An 18,281-nucleotide genomic window follows, 5' to 3' on the forward strand; every position below is an offset into this window, starting at 1 on the left:
GTTTGGAGGAGCAAACAAACGCTATTAGTGCTCGTTTGCTCCTCGTTCCCCGCTCGCTGCCGCCGCTATTCAACACGGCTGCAGCGAGCGGGTGAGTGCGGTAGGGGCTGCTCGGAGGATCGCTGATCGTCCGGGCAGCCCATAGGATATAGCAGCATCTGCTGCCGACGCTCCTATTCAACGGAGTGACGGCAGCAGATCGCTGCTATATCAGTCGCTTGTTTTTCAACATGTTGAAAAACAAACGACTGCAACGATCAGCCGACATGAACGATGTCGGCTGATCGTTGCACTCTATTCCACGAGACGAATATCGTTCGTAGCGGCCGATATCGGCCGAATACGAACGATATTGCTCCTTTAAACGACCCGTGGAATAGGGGCTTAAGTATGGTCTTTTCTGTTAGCCTGGACTACATGTCTGTAAAAACGGGAGAAATGAGAAGATAAAGAGTCCCCAAAATGTTCTTTAGGGAATGTGCTTCTTGCTTCCTCCATGGGAAGATGGGTCCAGATGACACAGATCAGAGCTTTATCCTCTGCTTAGTGCACACACATGGGTGAGTAGCTTCAGTAATGCTGATGGGTTGTATGGAAACAGCTTTTTTTTATGGAGTCTGTTAATGGCTTTCTGAAGCTCTGCCAGGCACTGCGTCGATTTTCGCTGGGTACCCACAGCCGGGGTGGCTACAGCTTCCATACTTGTTGACGTATTATAGAATACTGAACACACTGCTGTCAGCCCTAGGTTCTTCATATGTTTATCTATATCTGGGCTGTCAACCCCTGCATGGTGTGAGAGAGCTGGACATGGTTCACTGCCTGACATTTCGGATTCTGAATCTTCAGAGCTGTCATATTCTACGAGGCGTTGAAGAGCACCTAATGAGGATGAGCTTTCCGAGTCAGATCGGTGAGAATGTGGTGACGGCCTATCATTCTCCGGACCAGACACGGTAGCTGTATCCACAAGTGGGCTGCAAATGCATTCTGGTGTATGGAACATGCTTACTGTCTGCATTGGACGGGCAGAGACACCGGCCACAGCAGGTACCTGGACAGAGGAGGACTGGTCAAGACAGCTACAGGTTAAGCAAAACTGAGGCCAGTCTTCCTTTAGAAGCTTCAGGTACCTGACAAAGTATTCCAGAAAGCAGGTCTCCGAGGAGATCAGGAAGTCCAGGAGGACCGAGGAATCATACATCACATTCTTTAACAGGAACAAGAAGATGCAGTGTGGGTTGATCCCACATTGATGTGACAACAATTTCCAAACGTCGTCCTCATCCTCGCTGGTTGGAGAGTGTAGTCTAAAACAGGAATACAAAAAAATATATATATATAATAAACTATCATCCCCATATTACTCATTGGTCAGTGCCATGCAGAAAATGTCAAGGGAGCAGGCACATGATGATTATTCCTTTCATACTGGCCATTTCTATTGCATTTTCCAGCCTCTGTATAGAATTAATGGCACATAGAGGGATAGTATAGGCTCACCGTCAGCTATAAATTACAGATCTATACTGTGAATATCACAATGGAGCCGTGTGCATAAGAGCTGAAGCCGCACACCTTGGATTGTGTAGATACATCTGAAGCAAACTCTTTGCTACCTCCACCATGTCATCATCCTGCTCTATAAAGGTAAGGGACACCCATTCACAGAAGTGCACCGGCTCCTTCCATCCAAGATGCCGTTTTAGGAAGTTCAGCAAGTGAGTCATATACAGGGATATTTCAGAAAAGTCAGGAAACCCTAGAAACAAAAATAAAAATGTGCTTTTAATCTTATAACCATGAAATCCATCAGATCCAATCTCAACCCCAACCATGGCCGTAATTTAATAAATTTACCTATCACATTCATTACTATGGAACCCCAGCTGGAGTGTATACACTCTGGCCAGGATTCCTTGTGGCCGCACCGAAAACTGACTTGTCAGTTTTGTGCGGACGTTATTCATTGAATAGTGGCCGCACAAGACTGACAGAGCAGACAATGTAAAGTGCTGCCTATTACCTAGGCCGTATCCCGGAATTCCAGGCGGTCCCCGGGTACACTCCTCCTTCCACACGGACTGGGAACGCATCAGCAATCAAATGCGGCAGGTTCGAGAATGTTCGCGTTCGATCGAACCTACGATTTTCTGATGTTCGATCATCTCTAGCAGGCACACCTGAATGCACCCACATCTCAATTTAAAAGAAATGAAGTACAACTGGCCGGGATGAACTTCACTGACACCGGCCTTTCTGTTCTGTGGCCATTCTGCAATACACCCAGCCTTAAAGTGGCAAGCTAGCCATACACATAAAAGGAGTATCTGACTGACAGCTATGTCTCCTGATCCCCTCATACATACCTGCTTTGCCCAGCATACATGTGTTCTCAATACTGAGAAAGCTGCTGTCAAACTTATAAGCCAGTGGCTTTTCTCCCAATGACCAAGAGGGCAGTTGAAATCTAACATGCCCTATCCTGCACCCCACCACTCCAACCTACCACTCCAAATATCTGTCATAGGGGTCAAAAGCAACGGATCTTCCCAAAATTGGTGAATTTAGTTGCCATAGCTAATGTTTATGGCCAGCTTTGGTGATTCACTCACTATATTAGGCCAACTCTGATCTGCGGAATACAGTCTAAGAGCCCTTGTCTACCATACAAGTGTGGAGCTGAGGTAATTGAAAACAATGACACAATTGTACTTCTTTCTCTAGAGTCCTTACCATCCTAAATAACTGCACTTACCATGCACACAAAAATGACAAGTAGAATAGGAGTGGAGCACTGAGTCCTAACAATCCTTATCATACTCTATAAACACCATTATCAAACCTCCTGATCACACAAGTCTTTTCCGATGTACCGGAAGTTATCCAAGAATGGAAAAGGTTACCCAGGACAAGGGTTTATAGACCTCGAAAACCTGTCACCTGTAATTTAAGCCGCTATTACATGGGGCGACATAGACATCCTCCTCGTTCCACGCTCTGTGCCGCTGCCATTACACGCGGTGGCAGCGAGCAGGGAGGTGAGGAAGGGCTGCCCGGGTCATCGCAAGTCCGGGCAGCCCATAGAGGATAGCAGGGGTCTGCTGTCGCCGCTCCTATTCCACAGTGTGACAGCAGCAGATCGTTGCCAGTCAACATGTTAAAAGACAAACGACAGCAACAATCAGCCGACATTATTCATGTTGGTGGATCGTTGCCTTCTATTACAAGGGACGATTATTGATATCAGCCGATAATCGTTCCGAGGAATAGGGCCTTTAGGTTTCTTTAGAAGGCTCTGTCACCATCTTAGTATGTCAGATATATACTGGTAGTATCCCTTGACATATGTCATTGTCTAGCATAACAGTGGTATACATCTGTAATGTAAATTATTGCATTTAATTTAAGGGGTACTGTAAATATATATATATATATATATATATATATATATATATATATATATATATATATATTAAATCAACTGGTGCCAGAGATTTGTAATTTACTTCTATGCACATGACCAACCGCATCACATTAGTTACTTCAAAGGGGTACTCTGGATAAAAAATAATTAAATTAACTGATAACAGAAAGTTATATAGATTTGTAAATTACTTCTATTTAAAAATGTTAAGTCTTCCAGTACTTATCAGCTGATGTATGTCCTGCAGGAAGTGGTATATTCTTTCCAGTCTGGGGAAGTAGGAGAAGTTTTCAATAGGGATTTTGCTACTACTCTGCACAGTTCCTGTCCTGACATACAGCAGCTGATAAATACTGGAAGTCTGGATATTTTTTAATGGAAGTAAATTACAAATCTTTGGCACTTTCTGACACCAATTGATTTTAAACATTTTTGCCGGCGTACCCCTTTAAAACAAAGCCAGGAATGGATATGAATTTAGGAGAAATCTCAGTCTCTGCTTTATGACCTGTCCTCCATTTAACCTTTTCCTGGCTGTGTAAAAACACCCTTACGCCGGCCAAATTTTAGGAACCAGCATTCATACTAACGCTTATTCAGCCGATAATCGGCCCACGTAAAAATGCCTTCAGGCTATATCAGTCACAATACAGCTTCAGTTCTTCCCTAAAGGGAGTGGGGAGGAGTGATCATATTGTCATGTTGAAATTGTGGTATTGCAAGGTCCCTTACAACTTTTTCCCCATAAGTAGAAACCGACAAAGCGTTTAGCTGCTCTAGTCATGGCCTCAGGCCTCAGTAGTGTGATTAACAATTAGAAGCTAAGGGCTCTGTGACATGGGCCGATGCGGCATCACAACTGACAGCTGATCGGTGTTCTATTGTGGCCTGTGTAAAAGGGCCCTTAGCCCGTAATTGTTTTTTAGGTTTGCAGAGCCTTGATAAGGCTCAATCAATGAACGATCGAATGATCGCTGGATCGTGCGTGCAGCCAACTACTGGTTCTGTTCTTCAGCTCTGCATTGGTATCTTCAGAAACAAGAGAGGAACTGGTGCATGTTGCAGGCGACATTTAATAGCTGCTTCTTGTTCCTGATATCACTGCGACATTGGGCAGCTATTAGACATTGCAAGCAGACGTTGTTTCACTAATCATCCACAGTAAATGGGGCAGTGATCAGCCGCTGTGAGTGCAAACGTGAGATTTTGGGTGACTTGTGGCATCAATAGGCTGCACCAATCATTTGTGTGACCTGACTGCATGACTGAGCCTTCTAAAAGGGCCCTAACTGACTGCCTGCCAATAATCGGCCCCTGTACCAGGACCCCAAGCGTAAATACATCTGTACTATTGCACTAATGAGCTGTAAAACTGGTGCCACCTTGTGGTTAAAAACTGTCACAGCAATATTGGTTTTTGTAGAGAAACACATTACAAGCCCCAAATATACATGCTATGTATCTCTCATATCTCACACTAAATCCATCGAAAGTTTTGAGAGAAAAATCCCTACAGATGTCCAGGTCCTCCAGGGGTTAGTTTAAATATAGTTTTATTGCATAAAACACAATAAAGTGTTTCAGAGATATTTCCCCTATATCAGATTGCAATACACTGCAATAAAACTTTACTCAGACTATCCCCTGGAGTAACTAAGTCTGCACTACAGTCCAGCGCTACTCTTCAGGGCCATTCATACACCTGCAATAAAGAATCAATGCACAAACTGTATGCTGCAGACCAGACATCAGAACTTCCAGCATCATCATTCATTAGGATTCTGGGAGCTCCGAAACAGTCTACATCTTTGTGCTACTGTACTGACAAGCTGTACACGGACCATATAATGTGGATTTAGGATTGGCCCCTTATTTTGGGTGGATTTACGACATGGGACCCTTTGATCCACAGGGTTACAAAGGGTGCTGTCCTCAAATTCATTGTTGTCACAGCCTAGCCATTACTACCAGCAATATAAAAGGAGAAATCCAGCGGAAATTTTTATGAAAGTGCTTTTTTTTCCTGCACTTACTACTACATCAAGGCTTCACTTCCTGGATAAAATGGTGATGTCACGACCCGACTCCCAGAGCTGTGTGGTCTGTGGCTGCTGGAGAGGATGATGGCAGGGGGACACCGAGGGACACAGGGCACTGGGGCGACACTGAGCATCTCTCTGCCATCATCCTCTCCAGCAGCTATAGCCCGCACAGCTCTGAGAGTCAGGTCGTGACATCACCATTTTATCCAGGAAGTGAAGCCTTGATGCAGTAGTAAGTGCAGGGAAAAAAGCGCTTTATAAGCATTTCCCATAATAAGTGTATATTGGTGTTTTGTATAACTTTTGGGGGGCAATACAATAATTTTATAAAAAATGTTGTCAGACATCCCCTTTAATGACTAGAACAACACAATTACATGGGAATAATGTGTATACTGCAGATATTACCTTGCTCCGTGCTACTGTAAGTTTTATTATGGGACTGAATTTCCAGGGCTTTGAGAAGAGCAAGACTGGCTGCTCCGAGGATCACCAGGTCAGGACCATGCTCCGAGCCTTCACTGCCACCACCAAAGCTGCTTGATCTGTTAGTTGAAGGCACTTGCGCTAGCCAGCCTTGGTGGACAGCATTCAGCAGAGTGGTGGCCAGGACCGCCAGCTCCTCATCCAATGCTGCATCTTGCTGGTGACATAAACTGGGAGGAGAAGGCAGGAAATCTTCCCCGGCTTTATACAGCAGACATCGTTTTAGCACCAGGATGACCTGCTTCTTAACAAAGTAAGGAACAGGAGAGGACATAAGGTTCAGGACCTGAGGAAGAATCACAGATAAGACATGTTTGCAGAGGGAGACGTTCAGATTCAGCTCTATCCTTAAGGCAACCAAGACTTCTAATAGATCCAACAGGCAAGAGAGCCGACTGCTGGACTCTGCATCTAGTACAGGAGACTGGTCTTCAGGTACCAACAGGCGAGAGATACATCTAGAGCAGAATCCTTCAAATACATTTTCCAGAGCCACCATGATCTTCAGCAGATATTCTAGAAGAAATATAAGTGCACGATCAGATTATGAAAGAATACTGTCCTCCAAAACCCAAGATGAGCTCACACCGATAGCCCTCACGGGCAGGGTCCTCTTCCCCCATGTACCAGTCTGCCATTTGCCTTCATGTAATGTGTTTTAATCTTAATAAATAATAATAATAATTATTATTATTATTATTATTATTATTATTATTATTATTATTATTATTAATAATAATATTATTTTAAGAGTGTATTATAATGTATGGATTGCACAATACAAGTCAATAGAATAAAACACAGTAAAAAAAAAAAAAAAAACACTGCAAAAATGTATTGCTTAATCTGTCAGGTCCGTACCAGGTACAGAGCTGAAGACACAGACAGAGGTGATAGGGAGTCTTTGCTGATGGCCAATTAGCTCACATAAATGATGCTGAGCTACAGCATGCACGCCTCCTCCCCCACCTCTCCCTTTATTGACTAACTGACATACAGGGCTGGAGACTCAGCCCTGTACATCCATCAGTCAAGACAGGAAAGGGGTGGGAGAGAACAGGTATGCATGCTTTGGCTCAGCATTACTTCAGTGAGCTAAATGGACATCAGTAAAGACTCCCTATCACCTCTCTGTCTGTGTCTGCAGCTCTGTACCTGGTACGGACCTGACAGATTCCCTTTAAACATTACCTACTCTGTAGAACACAATATTAAGCAGCAGGTTCTTCCTTGCCTTGTAAGACTCATAATGTCATCTAATTCCCTAAATGCCATACCCCTGTGTATCTGGCCAGACACGCTATAATGACTAGCTACAGAATATTGCTTAATGAAACTTTTATTTTATACACTTAAACAGAATGGTGTCAACTCTCTCAGCATATGTGTGTTGTATTTGTATAATTTTGTGTTTATATAAAAACTATTGGTATTGAGAGCCCTCATTGTAAAGCCATCATTTTTATTCTTGACAGCAAGTATATTGGCAAATGCTGTGTATATTTTTATGGATCCTGAAAAACACCATTATATTTCATTGGGGTTTGGAAGCTGCCATTATTATTTGCTTCACCGTACAGTGGTACCTTGGTTTAAGAGCGTTTTGGTTTGAGAGCTCACAGTTTTTCAAAATTGTGACTTGGTTTAAGAGCATTGCTTTGGTGTAAGAGCTCCCTGTACTGGGTGGAAGGGGGGAGTGGAGGAGGGGCAGGGTCAGCATAGCGGGGTCTACAGCACTGTACTCTGACCCAGCAAGTCTCCCTCACCTTCCAAATCATAGCAGATCCATTTCAGGCTGCGGCTTACATCAGGGAACAGGACTGTGGAGGTAATATCTTCATAGCTGTAACCCCTCTCTCCCCGGACAGAGAGCGCTGCATGTATGTGCCCACATCTGCCCTGCTCATTCCTTCATGCTCCCTGCAGTCTCTGTCAGCCCTTGTGTTTCCCATCCTCTCCATTACTGTACAGTAACTTATATCATCACATATTCTGCTGTTTCTAAATGTTTGTTTCATTTGTTTTACGTGTTATTCAGAACAATAAATTATTATTTTTGGAGTGTGGAACCAATTGTCTGCATTTCTATGATTTCCTATGGGAAAATTTGCTTTGGTTTAAGAGTGGATTTTGATTATAAGCACGGTCCCAGAACGAATTATGCTCGTAATTCAAGGCACCACTGTATTATTGTTCCCTATTGTAATGGCACACCAGTGTGAACAGAGCCTCATTCTTTATACTGCAGTAATGCAACAGGTTTTGAGGCAGTCCTGATTCTTCTGATACATAACCATACCTGCCTTTCTGATCCTCTCATCCACAAGGATTCCTTTGTAAACAGATATCAGAGACATTAGACATGGCATTAGATTGTGCGATCCTGGATCTTCACCCAAGGTATTCAGGCAGAACTGAAGCCAGTGAGCATTCACCTCATTCTGAGGAAACAAAGAGCACATCATGGCAGACACATTCAGTAATAGACCGTATATGCTAAAGGGAATCTGTTAGCTCTATATCCTTTTCACAGCTGCAGACATGGCCAGATACAATACAAATGATTCCCATTACTTATCTGATGGTTATTCACAAAGTTATAAAATTATTCATCTGTCTGTCAGCTATCTGATAGAACGTAATGTCACCGGATTAATAGCTACAGGAGGGCGGCAGGGGTCTGAGAGCGGTGGCGCTGCGGAAGCACAGGGATGGGGAAGCAGGAATTCTTTATAATGTTGCGCCCACCCCCTGCCCACTCAGGATTTTTAGATTTTTTTGGAGTTCTCCTTTAAAGGGGTTATCCAGGAAAAATCTCTTTCTTTCAAACCAACTGGTTTCAAAAAGTTATATAGATTTGTAATTTACTTCTATTAAAAACCTTAAGTCTTCCCATACTTATCAGCTGCTGTATGTCCTGCAGGAAGTGGTGTATTATTTTCAGTCTGACACAAGTGCTCTCTGCTGCCACCTCTGTCTAAGACAGGAACTGTCCAGAGCAGGAAAGGTCTTCTATGGGGATTTGCTGCCACTAAGGACGGTTCCTGTCTTGGACAGAGGAGGCAGCAGAGAGGACTTGTGTCAGACTGAAAGGAATACACCACTTCTTGCATGGCATACAGCAGCTGATAAGTACTGGAAGACTTGAGATTTTTAAACAGAAGTAAATAACATATCTGTATGACTTTCTGACACAAGTTGATTTGGAGAGAAAAAAAAAAAAGATTTTTGCTAGATCCCCCATATATGTTTGTTCCTCTGCTGCATTCCACAACTATTAAGTACCCAAACCCGTGCGATCTGAATGTCCCTTCCATTCACAGATTACAGATTCAGGGTGCTGAACAGATTTAGGGGCTCTAAGTAACATTTCACAGCCCCTTTCCTGTGGAAATCATTGGACATCTGATGTTACCTTCTGGGGCAGATCTATGACATATTAGAAGATCCATTTTTTGGGTATACATTTTTAGGCTGTGTTCACACATAGTATTTCCATCAATCTTTTGGTCAGTATTTTTTCAACCAAAACCAGGAGCGGAACTAACAGGGCAAAATTATAATGGAAAGATGAGCACAGGTCATCTAACTCCTGGTTTTGGTTGAAAAAAGACTGACAGAAGTACTACGTGTAACCAAGTACTATGTGTGACCATAGCCTTATACTGTACTGTTACACAGGAGGCATCTCGGGGTATAATAGGCCATTTCAGGGCACACATGACTATGGCAGCACTCACCTGGAATTTAAGTTGATATAGCACCATATAAGAGAGGCACTTGGAGGAGATGTGTGATAGCACCTTATCTGAAGTGTTTAACAGTTCAATCTGCATAAAGAAAGAAAAAAAAAAAAAAGATATATGTTACTTATAGAAGATCTGAACTGATGGTTAGAGTCCATTCACAGGATCTGCTGCAGTTATCAGTGTAACTACAGCATCAATTCTGCAGCTTCTAACAGGGGAGAACGTGTAATGAGAAGAACGCTTTTACGCAGTTCCCTACTCTATAAGTAAGTGAAGCCCAAGGATGAGCTGAAACAAATATACACCCTCCCATACACTACATCCCATTAAATCACAAAAGTGGTAAAACTTTACAAGAACGAACAAGAGGTTGAGTTGTACTGCCATGTGCTTACTTTATCTAGTCCACCTGAAAGGAATGGGATATAGTAAGTTCACACCTAGTAGCCAAAAACAGGACTAAACTGAAAGAAAAAAAAGAAAAAAAAAAAAGCTATTACGACCCAATACTACCTAACAACCCAGCCTCAGGAGAACCCTCTGTCAGCAGCGTCCCCACTGAGAGGCAAAGAAAAGATGCCGATTGGTGGAGAAGTCAGTGACGCACATGTTCTCCATGACAGGAATTAGTAATGCGCGGTCCTTACTATTACAGTGTCAGCTCCATTCTGTTGAAGAAGCTCCACCACATGGGAATACTGGCGTCTGACTTGCAGCTCAGTGCAGAGGTTCTCAGCTTTGATGATCAAGATCTGGATAAGAGACAGTTGAAGCAAGGTAACATCCCGGGGTACCCATGTGGTGGACACACTGCCCGAGCACGGATCAGTCACTGTCCCAACATCTTTATGGATTGCTGAAATGTATACAGAAAAGTGGAGAATAGGCTGAATTATTTCTATTAATGGTTGCAGCATCGAACATTGCTACCCTCTTAGCTCCAGTAAGGCAATGGTGGCCTCTCTGAAGAATAGGCCATCTACAAGTATACAATACCATGCTAAACTTTTAGGCCTTATTCCTGCTCTGTAATCCATAGAAGATACAGAGGGAGAAGCTGCAGGGGTGGACTCGCGGACCTCCTGGCCTCATGTATCATTATGAGGCCAGGAGCGGCAAAAGTGTTTCAATCTTCACAGGACTGTAGCAACACAGCTGTGTGACTGTCAGTGCAAAGTTGTAAAAGCTTTCGTCGCAGCTTTCCCCCCGCAGCTTTGCACTCTGTAGCTTCCATGGATTACGGAACGTAGAAATAAGGCCTTAGTGACATTGGCTGGATGTTCAGGGTCATGGTCCTGCTGCAGAATAAGTTTGGAGCCACACACCGTCCTCATGGAGACATATTACTTGCAGCCTTTTTCCCACACCCGCTTAAAACCTTTGCACAGTACTTTATACTATAATTGGTTTCATTACAGAAAGGTGTTTGAGCTTACTGCAAAATAACTATAAAGACTGGATAATGTCATTTATATCTAGAAAATAAAGGGATGGCGGCCTCTTCAGTTACTATTTCTGGACATCAACCCTCCAGGCCACAAACGGTTCAGAGAAGTGCAACAAATTTTAGGTGCCTGGGACTCTGTCCGAGATTCCAGCAAAGCAGGTGGCCAGGATTGCTGATGCACAGAGCAATATCAGTAAAGAGGTTTAAAGGGGAACTCCGGATAAGAAAAACTTGTTTTCTATTAAAAATACATTAAAAGTTAAATAGTTCTGCCACACTGGTAGCTGATAGAAATCCAGGAAGTGAAGAAAAATGGCCCCTGTGCCAATTCACATTGTCTCCTGCTCCTTCTGCTCTCCCCCTCTAGGAGACAAATCTTCCATGTCTCTGTCTCACATTGTGTGTGTTTGCTGATGATGCAGACGGGGGCAGGGCGTGATGTCACAGGAGGCTTGGCTGGATAACCCAATCCCCTGAGTAATTCACCATCTCTGACCGGCCAGAAGCAGCTGCTGCACTAATTTTACTGATTGTAATGGGTGGGGGCTGTGATGATCACATGAGGAAAAGTATTGCATTCTGGGAAATGCCAAACCAGGAAGAACAGAAACACAAAACAGAGCAAAAACCCCCCAAACAAATGGATTTTTGGTAGTTTCAAAACTGGGATAGACAGGTAAGTAATGCGTTATGCTTCTGCAGAAGTTTAATTTTTTTTAACCTCTACCTGGAGTTCCCCTTTAAAGTGACACTGTCACCCCCTTTGTGCATTTTGACATCTCTACACAGGTGTAAAGGGTAAATTTAGCGTTTTTCATACCTTATTTCATATGATACGTCATGATGCTTGTTCAAGTAAAAAGTGATCTTTTATCAACTGCAGATTGTATTAAGTGGGCGTGGCCTCACGGCATTAGCGCCACTTGGCCCCGCCCACAACACCACCGTTGGCCCCCTTGACGCCCATTGGTTGGCCGACGTAAAGGGGTGAAGTCTAGACCTTTCAGCCAGCCTGTTCCAATGGCCGGCGAGGAGGCGGGGCCAACTGTGGCGTTGTGGTGCTAATGCCGCAAGGACCCGCCCACTTAACACAATCTGCAGTTAATAAAAGATGACTTTTTACTTGAACAAGCACCATGACGTATGATATAAAATAAAGTATGAAAACTAAATTTACCCTTTACACCTGTGTAGAGATGTCAGAATGCACAAAGGGGGGTGACAGTGTCACTTTAAGCACCTTCAGTCTAAAGACCCTATTAGGGCCAGTTCACACGGAGCCTCCTCTCTCCGCGCGGAAGAATGTACATGTCCATTCTTTCGAGAGGAGAGGCATGGAGAGAGGAGGTGCACGAGCCTCCCATAGACAGCCAGTATGACACGGCTGATTACAGACCGTTCAGGCCGATAATCGTTCAGTGTTCAAAGGCAACAATCAGACGACATGCAGAATGTTGGCTGATCGTGGCGTTTCAACATGATGAAAAATCAGCAATGAGTTGCTGTGTGTCAATCCGCTAAAGGAGCGGCAGCCGCAGGGCATTGATGACTTCAGTGGCAGCTCCTGCGGCTCCCCGCTCGCTGTCTCTGCATGTAATAGCACAGGCAGCGAGAGGAGAACAGGGGGGGAAGTGAATGCTGAGCTGAAAGGTAGGCGCTTGCTTCCCTGGCGCATCAAGCCATGTAATAAGGCCCTAAGGATCAGCAGCTGGAGCTCCATCAGCCAGTAAGCCTGATCGATGGTGTTGGTGACATTCGCATGTCTATTTCTGCCCTTAGTTATGACACGTACAAACCAAGTAAGCAATGCACAGTACATACAGGTACCTGGGTTGTTACAGGGTTCACTTGGAAAGCATGGCATTAGAAGAGCTGCAGAAGCTTGTACATCTTCAGGTAGAGGGGCAGCTTGCAGTAACTTCTTGTGCAGATCCCTTAAGCCTGGGAACGGTTCTTCCATCTCCTTGGGACACTTGAATAGTGTACATTACATGGATGACCATTATTGGACTCTGTGCCTAATCCTCAAACAATACAAAGAGGTATAAGGATAAGGTAGTCACAGTGTATAGATACATGCTAGGACCCTACAAGCTACTGTTCGTTCCCAGCAGTCAGCAATGTTTAGGCGCCCATACAGAATGGTTGGAGCATTGGCCACACGTGCATGGTGTACACCGTTCTTTCCAGGAACCATGCTGTCGCTCTTCTTGGGATTAGCAGGGTCAGAGGTCAGATCCCCACCAGTTAACTTGTTATCCCCTATTTAATCACCTCTGGGGCCCTCATCCAATCCTGAAAACAAAGGACGTGCAGCCATTAAGTACCCCCCCAGAGGCGGACTCCACAGATTATAGAGTGATTGCATATCTTACACAGAGATTTACCAGACAGATTTTTAAAGCTTAAACCAGTAACAGACTATAAACAGGGAACAGGTCATAAAGGAAAGTTTGAGATTTCTCCTCTTTTCAAATTCATTCCTGGCTTTGGCTTGAAAAATCAGATAAATGTCTCTGTGTTAAGACCTTCTGCTATGCTGCCGACTCCTATACACGGAGGCTCCCAGGGAGGCCTGGTTGCCAGCAACGATCGCTGATCGTTATAAAAAGAAAATAGTTACTTCGAAATCGTTAATCGTACGATCGGGCGAACTATCGCTCTGTGTAAACGCAGCATTACAGAGTAGGCTTTCGGTACACATGAGTAACGGTCATATTGTTTATTTATATGCCCAGAAACAGTGCTGGGGGCATATAGGAACACATTTATAATAACTATAACAACATCTTTCTCATGTTTGGTTCCCGTTAAAGAAATCGTCCGGCAAGCATAAGATGGATAAAGCTTTCTGCTCACTGGCGCTGAAACCTTTTCTTTACCTCCTTCCTTCCGAGACGCGGACCTAAGTCCTGATCATAAAAATGTGTTCCCCGCAAATGATGACCAATAGCTACACAGTGTCTCCGTAACGTTAGAGACACACACACGAACATGGAATCTCAGAAAGTGTGACAAGCAAAAGGCTTTAGCCTCTTCAGACAACCCCTTTAAGTTATAGGGGTACTTTTTATATGTCGCTGCCAAAATATAATAAACATCTTATTCTTACCTCTCCGTGCCCCCAGGTGCCCTCCTGCAGTGTCTCCGGGTTCTTACCTACTTACCTCTCCGTGCTCCCCGGTGTCCTCCTGCAGTGTCTCCGGGTTCTTACCTCTCCTCGCTCCCCGATGCCCTCCTGGGGTGTCTCCTGGTTCTTACCTCTCCACGCTCCCCGGTGCCCTCCTGCGGTGTCTCCTGGTTCTTACCTCTCTGCGCTCCCCGGTGTCCTCCTGCGGTGTCTCCTGGTTCTTACCTCTCCACGCTCCCCGGTGCCCTCCTGGGGTGTCTCCTGGTTCTTACCTCTCCGCGCTCCCCGGTGCCCTCCTGGGGTGTCTCCTGGTTCTTACCTCTCTGCGCTCCCCGGTGTCCTCCTGCGGTGTCACCTGGTTCTTACCTCTCTGCGCTCCCCGGTGCCCTCCTGCGGTGTCTCCTGGTTCTTACCTCTCCGCGCTCCCCGGTATCCTCCTGCGGTGTCTCCGGGTTCTTACCTCTCCGCGCTCCGCGGTGTCTCCGGGTTCTTACCTCTCCGCGCTCCCTGGTGCCCCCTGTGGTGTCTCCGGGTTCCCACTGCCACCACTACTTCTGCAACAAAGAGGCCTCGCAGTGACAGCCAACTAGCCAATCAATGAGTGAGACTGGATAGCCCCATGGCCAGTGATTGGCTGTTACTGCCAAGGTGTGTTTGTCACAGAGGTGGCGGCAGCAGCGAGGACCCAGAGAGGCTGCAGGAGGACAGCGGGGAGAGGTACGTATAAGATGTTTGTTGTGTTTTATATAAGGGCAGCAACATATAAAACATTTCTGCAGTGTCCTCCGGTAATGGATTCCCTTACACACCACTATATGATGACCACACAGTACACATCAATCAATACAGACATTACCCTTACATCACCTACCTGATCCACAACGTCATACGGCATCCAATGAACTCTGGAATGACGTCATGACTGATACCTAGCGGTGCCCGGGACAGGAGCAGAGGCCACACCACCAAATCTCACCCACTATCACCCACAGCGTGCCGGGTTATGGGCACTCCACCCGCGCATGCGCACTACCTGTTTCTAGGTCGCGCTAGACGCTGCCTGACAGTCGCTAGCGTCTCAGGGTGGTGGGCGGAGCCTAGAGTGCGCGTCAGCCAATCAGCTGGGAAGAGCCGAGTTGTGAGTGATGATGAGTTGTAGTTGCAGCATGATGGGGTTTCCAGGACAGGACTGAGCTCACACGGAGCGGTAATGAGCCGCCCGGCAACTTCCAAACCGCATTACTATCAGGCACCCTTGCGGTACTCCAAGTACGTGTGAATGTAGTTTAAGCGCCTGTGTTTTTGATGGATAAGTGTATGCAGACGGGGCATGTGTGTCCAGGTACACTCCAACCCTGGCAGCTAGTATGGGGTATAGTATACAGCGAGGGGGCCTGCTTCACAGGTGGCAGTGCCCCAGGTGCCCAGTATTCTGCGCATGCGCAGGACTGCCCACACCTGACATGCTTTTCATTGCCTTTTTGATTGTAAACAACCCAGGGCTGCTGCTTGGAGGAGGCCTGAGCCCAGCTTCCCTGACAGAGGCCAGTAGTCACTGACTACAGTTCCCCAACACACACATTTCTATGGGGACTTGCTGCTGCTCTGGACAGTTCCTGACAGGGACAGACAAAGAATACACCACTTCCTGCAGGGCATACAGCAGCTGTTAAAGGATAACTATCATCTTGCAGCAGGATACGCTTTCTAAATGCTGACTGGTCTGTAGACCACTCCTAATGTGACCGGTCTATAGTCTGCATTATAAGTGTGCGCAGTCTATGGAGCTTCCAGCAGTTCCGCAGACTGGTCACATTAGAAGCGGATCTGCTGCTGATCCTACTGCGTGGCAAGATGATAGTTACACTTTAAAGTGACTGTACCACCAGGCCCAGGCTGAAGCACTGGAGGCGGCCGACCCACCCTTAGTGGGAAGAAACCCCAGCCCCTCCATGACGTGACTCCATTAGAATCAATGGAACCCTATCATAGAGGGGCGGGGGGTTCCTCCCACTAAGGGTGGGTCGGCCGCCTCCAGTGCTTCAGCCTGGGCCTGGTGGTACAGTCACTTTAAGTACTGAAAGATTTTTAAATAGAAGTAAATTAAAAATCTATAAAACTTTCTGACAACAGTTCATTTCATTTTTTTCTCTGGAGAACCCCTTTGAAGTAACCAATGTGGTTCGGTGGGCCATGTGCGTATCTCAGCTTCCCCGCTCATTGTGGTGACCAGACCCTGACTGTTCTAAATATTTGATGTCTCTATGACCTGTCATAATTTTGTTAGCTGATAAGGACACTTTAAAACAGAGTTGTGAGGAGGACTCTAAAAAATGAAGCAGAGTAAGGTCTTATGACATCTACCCTGTTGGTTCAGGCTATATGTTGCCAATCTGTCAATAAGGCTGCATTCACACATCCGTTGTTCTGTCCGCAATTGCGGGCATGCAATTGGTGACAGAACATAAAACCAATGTTATTCAATTGCCCTCTTCACACATCCGTATGTGTATACGGGGCCACGATCCGTGACGCAAAAAAACGGAAATGTAATGCGGACCGTTTTTAGCAGCACAGATCGCTAGGGTAATGGAGTGTGAACATAGTGCTCTGTGAAGCACGGAGCACTATGGATGCACATTTGTAGTGCGGGCCACGGTCGCGGACTGCTCTACGGGTGTGTGAATACAGCCTTAGAATCTGGTATAATGGTGCGGAGCCTTCTGGTGGAAATACATCAGGTGCATATACCTCCGACATATACCAGTATAATGGTGCGTTTACACATAACAATTATCGTGCGAATTTGCGCAATAGCGATCAAATTCGAACGATAATTATACGTGTAAACGCAGCGAACGATCAAACGACGAACGAGAAATCGTTCATTTTGATCTTACAACATGTTCTCAAATCGTTGTTCGCAAAAAAATCACAGATCGTTCCGTGTAAACAGTCGTTTGCCGATTTAACCAATGTGTGAGATAGGCTTAAGCGATTGCAAAACGAATTTTCCGTACGATGTATCGTTCCGTCTAAACGCTGATCATTATGAATAAAAAAACGTTACGCCGACATCGTTAATCGTGCGATCGGGCCAATTATCGTTTCGTGTAAATGCAGCATAAGGGTATAAACACACACACCGTATACGCAGCGTATTTACTGCTGCGATACGCAGCAAATATGCAACAAATATGCAGCAGATTAGATCTAAATAACTGAACACAGCATCAAATCTGCACCATCAAATGTGCTGCGTATCTGCTGCGTATACGGTGTGTGTGTTTGTACCCTAAGGCCCCATTCCCACTGAGCAAAACTAGCGGAATTGTCCGCCGCGGAATGCCGTTAGCCTCCCGCTCATAATGGGAGTCAATGGGAGGCGCGCGCTCCTGGCCTGTCCACGCTGAAGAATGAACATGTCCGCTGCGGAATTCCGCTAGTTTTGCTCAGTGGGAACGGTGCCTAAGGCTACAATGTATCCTTTGGCCAGTCTCATGTGATCGTCTTGGGCCGATTAGAGGTTTGCTGACTACAGGAGGCCATACACCTTTAATAACTAATGACCCAATGATTGTCTGGCTGTCAGTCCTTTCTCCCTGTGTTCTCTACGGTAAGCCAGAGGCAGACTGCTCTGACTGCAGCTTATCTCTCCCAGAACAAAGGGGTCAGGCAGTAATTTTACATGATGCCGATCAGTGGTCGGTTGTCAGAATCCTATACACCTTATACTGATGGCTGAACCCGCCATGAGCGTCAGGTACAGTCAACAAAAGTATAAGGTGAATAGGAGCTTACTACTCACAGGGTCCTATATGTGATGCTATGTCAGGCGGTGTAACCCCACAGAGGGGCTGTAGTACATACATTATAGCTTTTACAAGCTTCAGAGCTGAAATCTCCCACTACCCTATTTCTGACATAGATAGAAGGGAGTTAATCACCAAGTGTCGTTACCCATAGCAACCAATCACTGCTCAGCTTTCATTTTAAATTC

At 45.4% G+C, this 18,281-nt stretch overlaps 2 protein-coding genes across 6 annotated transcripts in view; one reads left to right on the forward strand and one right to left on the reverse strand.

Annotated features, from left to right (window-relative positions):
* Positions 1–523: 523 nt before the first annotated feature.
* On the reverse strand, positions 524–15,692 carry LINS1 (lines homolog 1). Of its 5 annotated transcripts, none has more exons than XM_069985271.1 (8): positions 15,153–15,692; positions 12,979–13,169; positions 10,352–10,560; positions 9,696–9,785; positions 8,255–8,396; positions 5,878–6,471; positions 1,579–1,762; positions 524–1,310 (listed from the first exon to the last, which is right to left on the reverse strand). In XM_069985271.1, the coding sequence occupies exons 2-8, from the start codon at positions 13,109–13,111 to the stop codon at positions 533–535; spliced, it is 2,130 nt and encodes a 709-aa protein (XP_069841372.1). In that variant the 5' UTR covers positions 13,112–13,169; positions 15,153–15,692; the 3' UTR covers positions 524–532. The 5 variants fall into 5 exon arrangements, with proteins under 5 accessions (XP_069841372.1, XP_069841359.1, XP_069841379.1 ...); XM_069985258.1 differs by having other exon boundaries at positions 12,979–13,175; XM_069985278.1 differs by lacking the exon at positions 15,153–15,692 and adding an exon at positions 14,742–14,791 and having other exon boundaries at positions 12,979–13,175.
* The window catches only part of ASB7 (ankyrin repeat and SOCS box containing 7), a 36,335-nt gene continuing 33,446 nt past the window's right edge, over positions 15,393–18,281 (forward strand). Inside the window, exon 1 of the mRNA XM_069985307.1 lies at positions 15,393–15,550. The gene's annotated coding sequence lies outside the window, so the exon portion shown is untranslated. The remainder of the gene's footprint in view (positions 15,551–18,281) is intronic.

The sequence above is a fragment of the Dendropsophus ebraccatus genome, chromosome 1 (genome assembly GCF_027789765.1).
Source record: "Dendropsophus ebraccatus isolate aDenEbr1 chromosome 1, aDenEbr1.pat, whole genome shotgun sequence".
NCBI lineage: Eukaryota > Metazoa > Chordata > Amphibia > Anura > Hylidae > Dendropsophus > Dendropsophus ebraccatus.

Bases quoted from the DNA above. Each gene is read 5' to 3' on its own strand.
- LINS1 (XM_069985271.1), bottom strand. From the start codon at position 13,111: ATGGAAGAACCGTTCCCAGGCTTAAGGGATCTGCACAAGAAGTTACTG. The intron at 10,561-12,978 runs GTACCTGTATGT...TATACATTTCAG, and splicing joins TGAACCCTGTAACAACCCAG to CAATCCATAAAGATGTTGGG. The intron at 8,397-9,695 runs GTGAGTGCTGCC...TTGTTTCCTCAG, and splicing joins TATATCAACTTAAATTCCAG to AATGAGGTGAATGCTCACTG.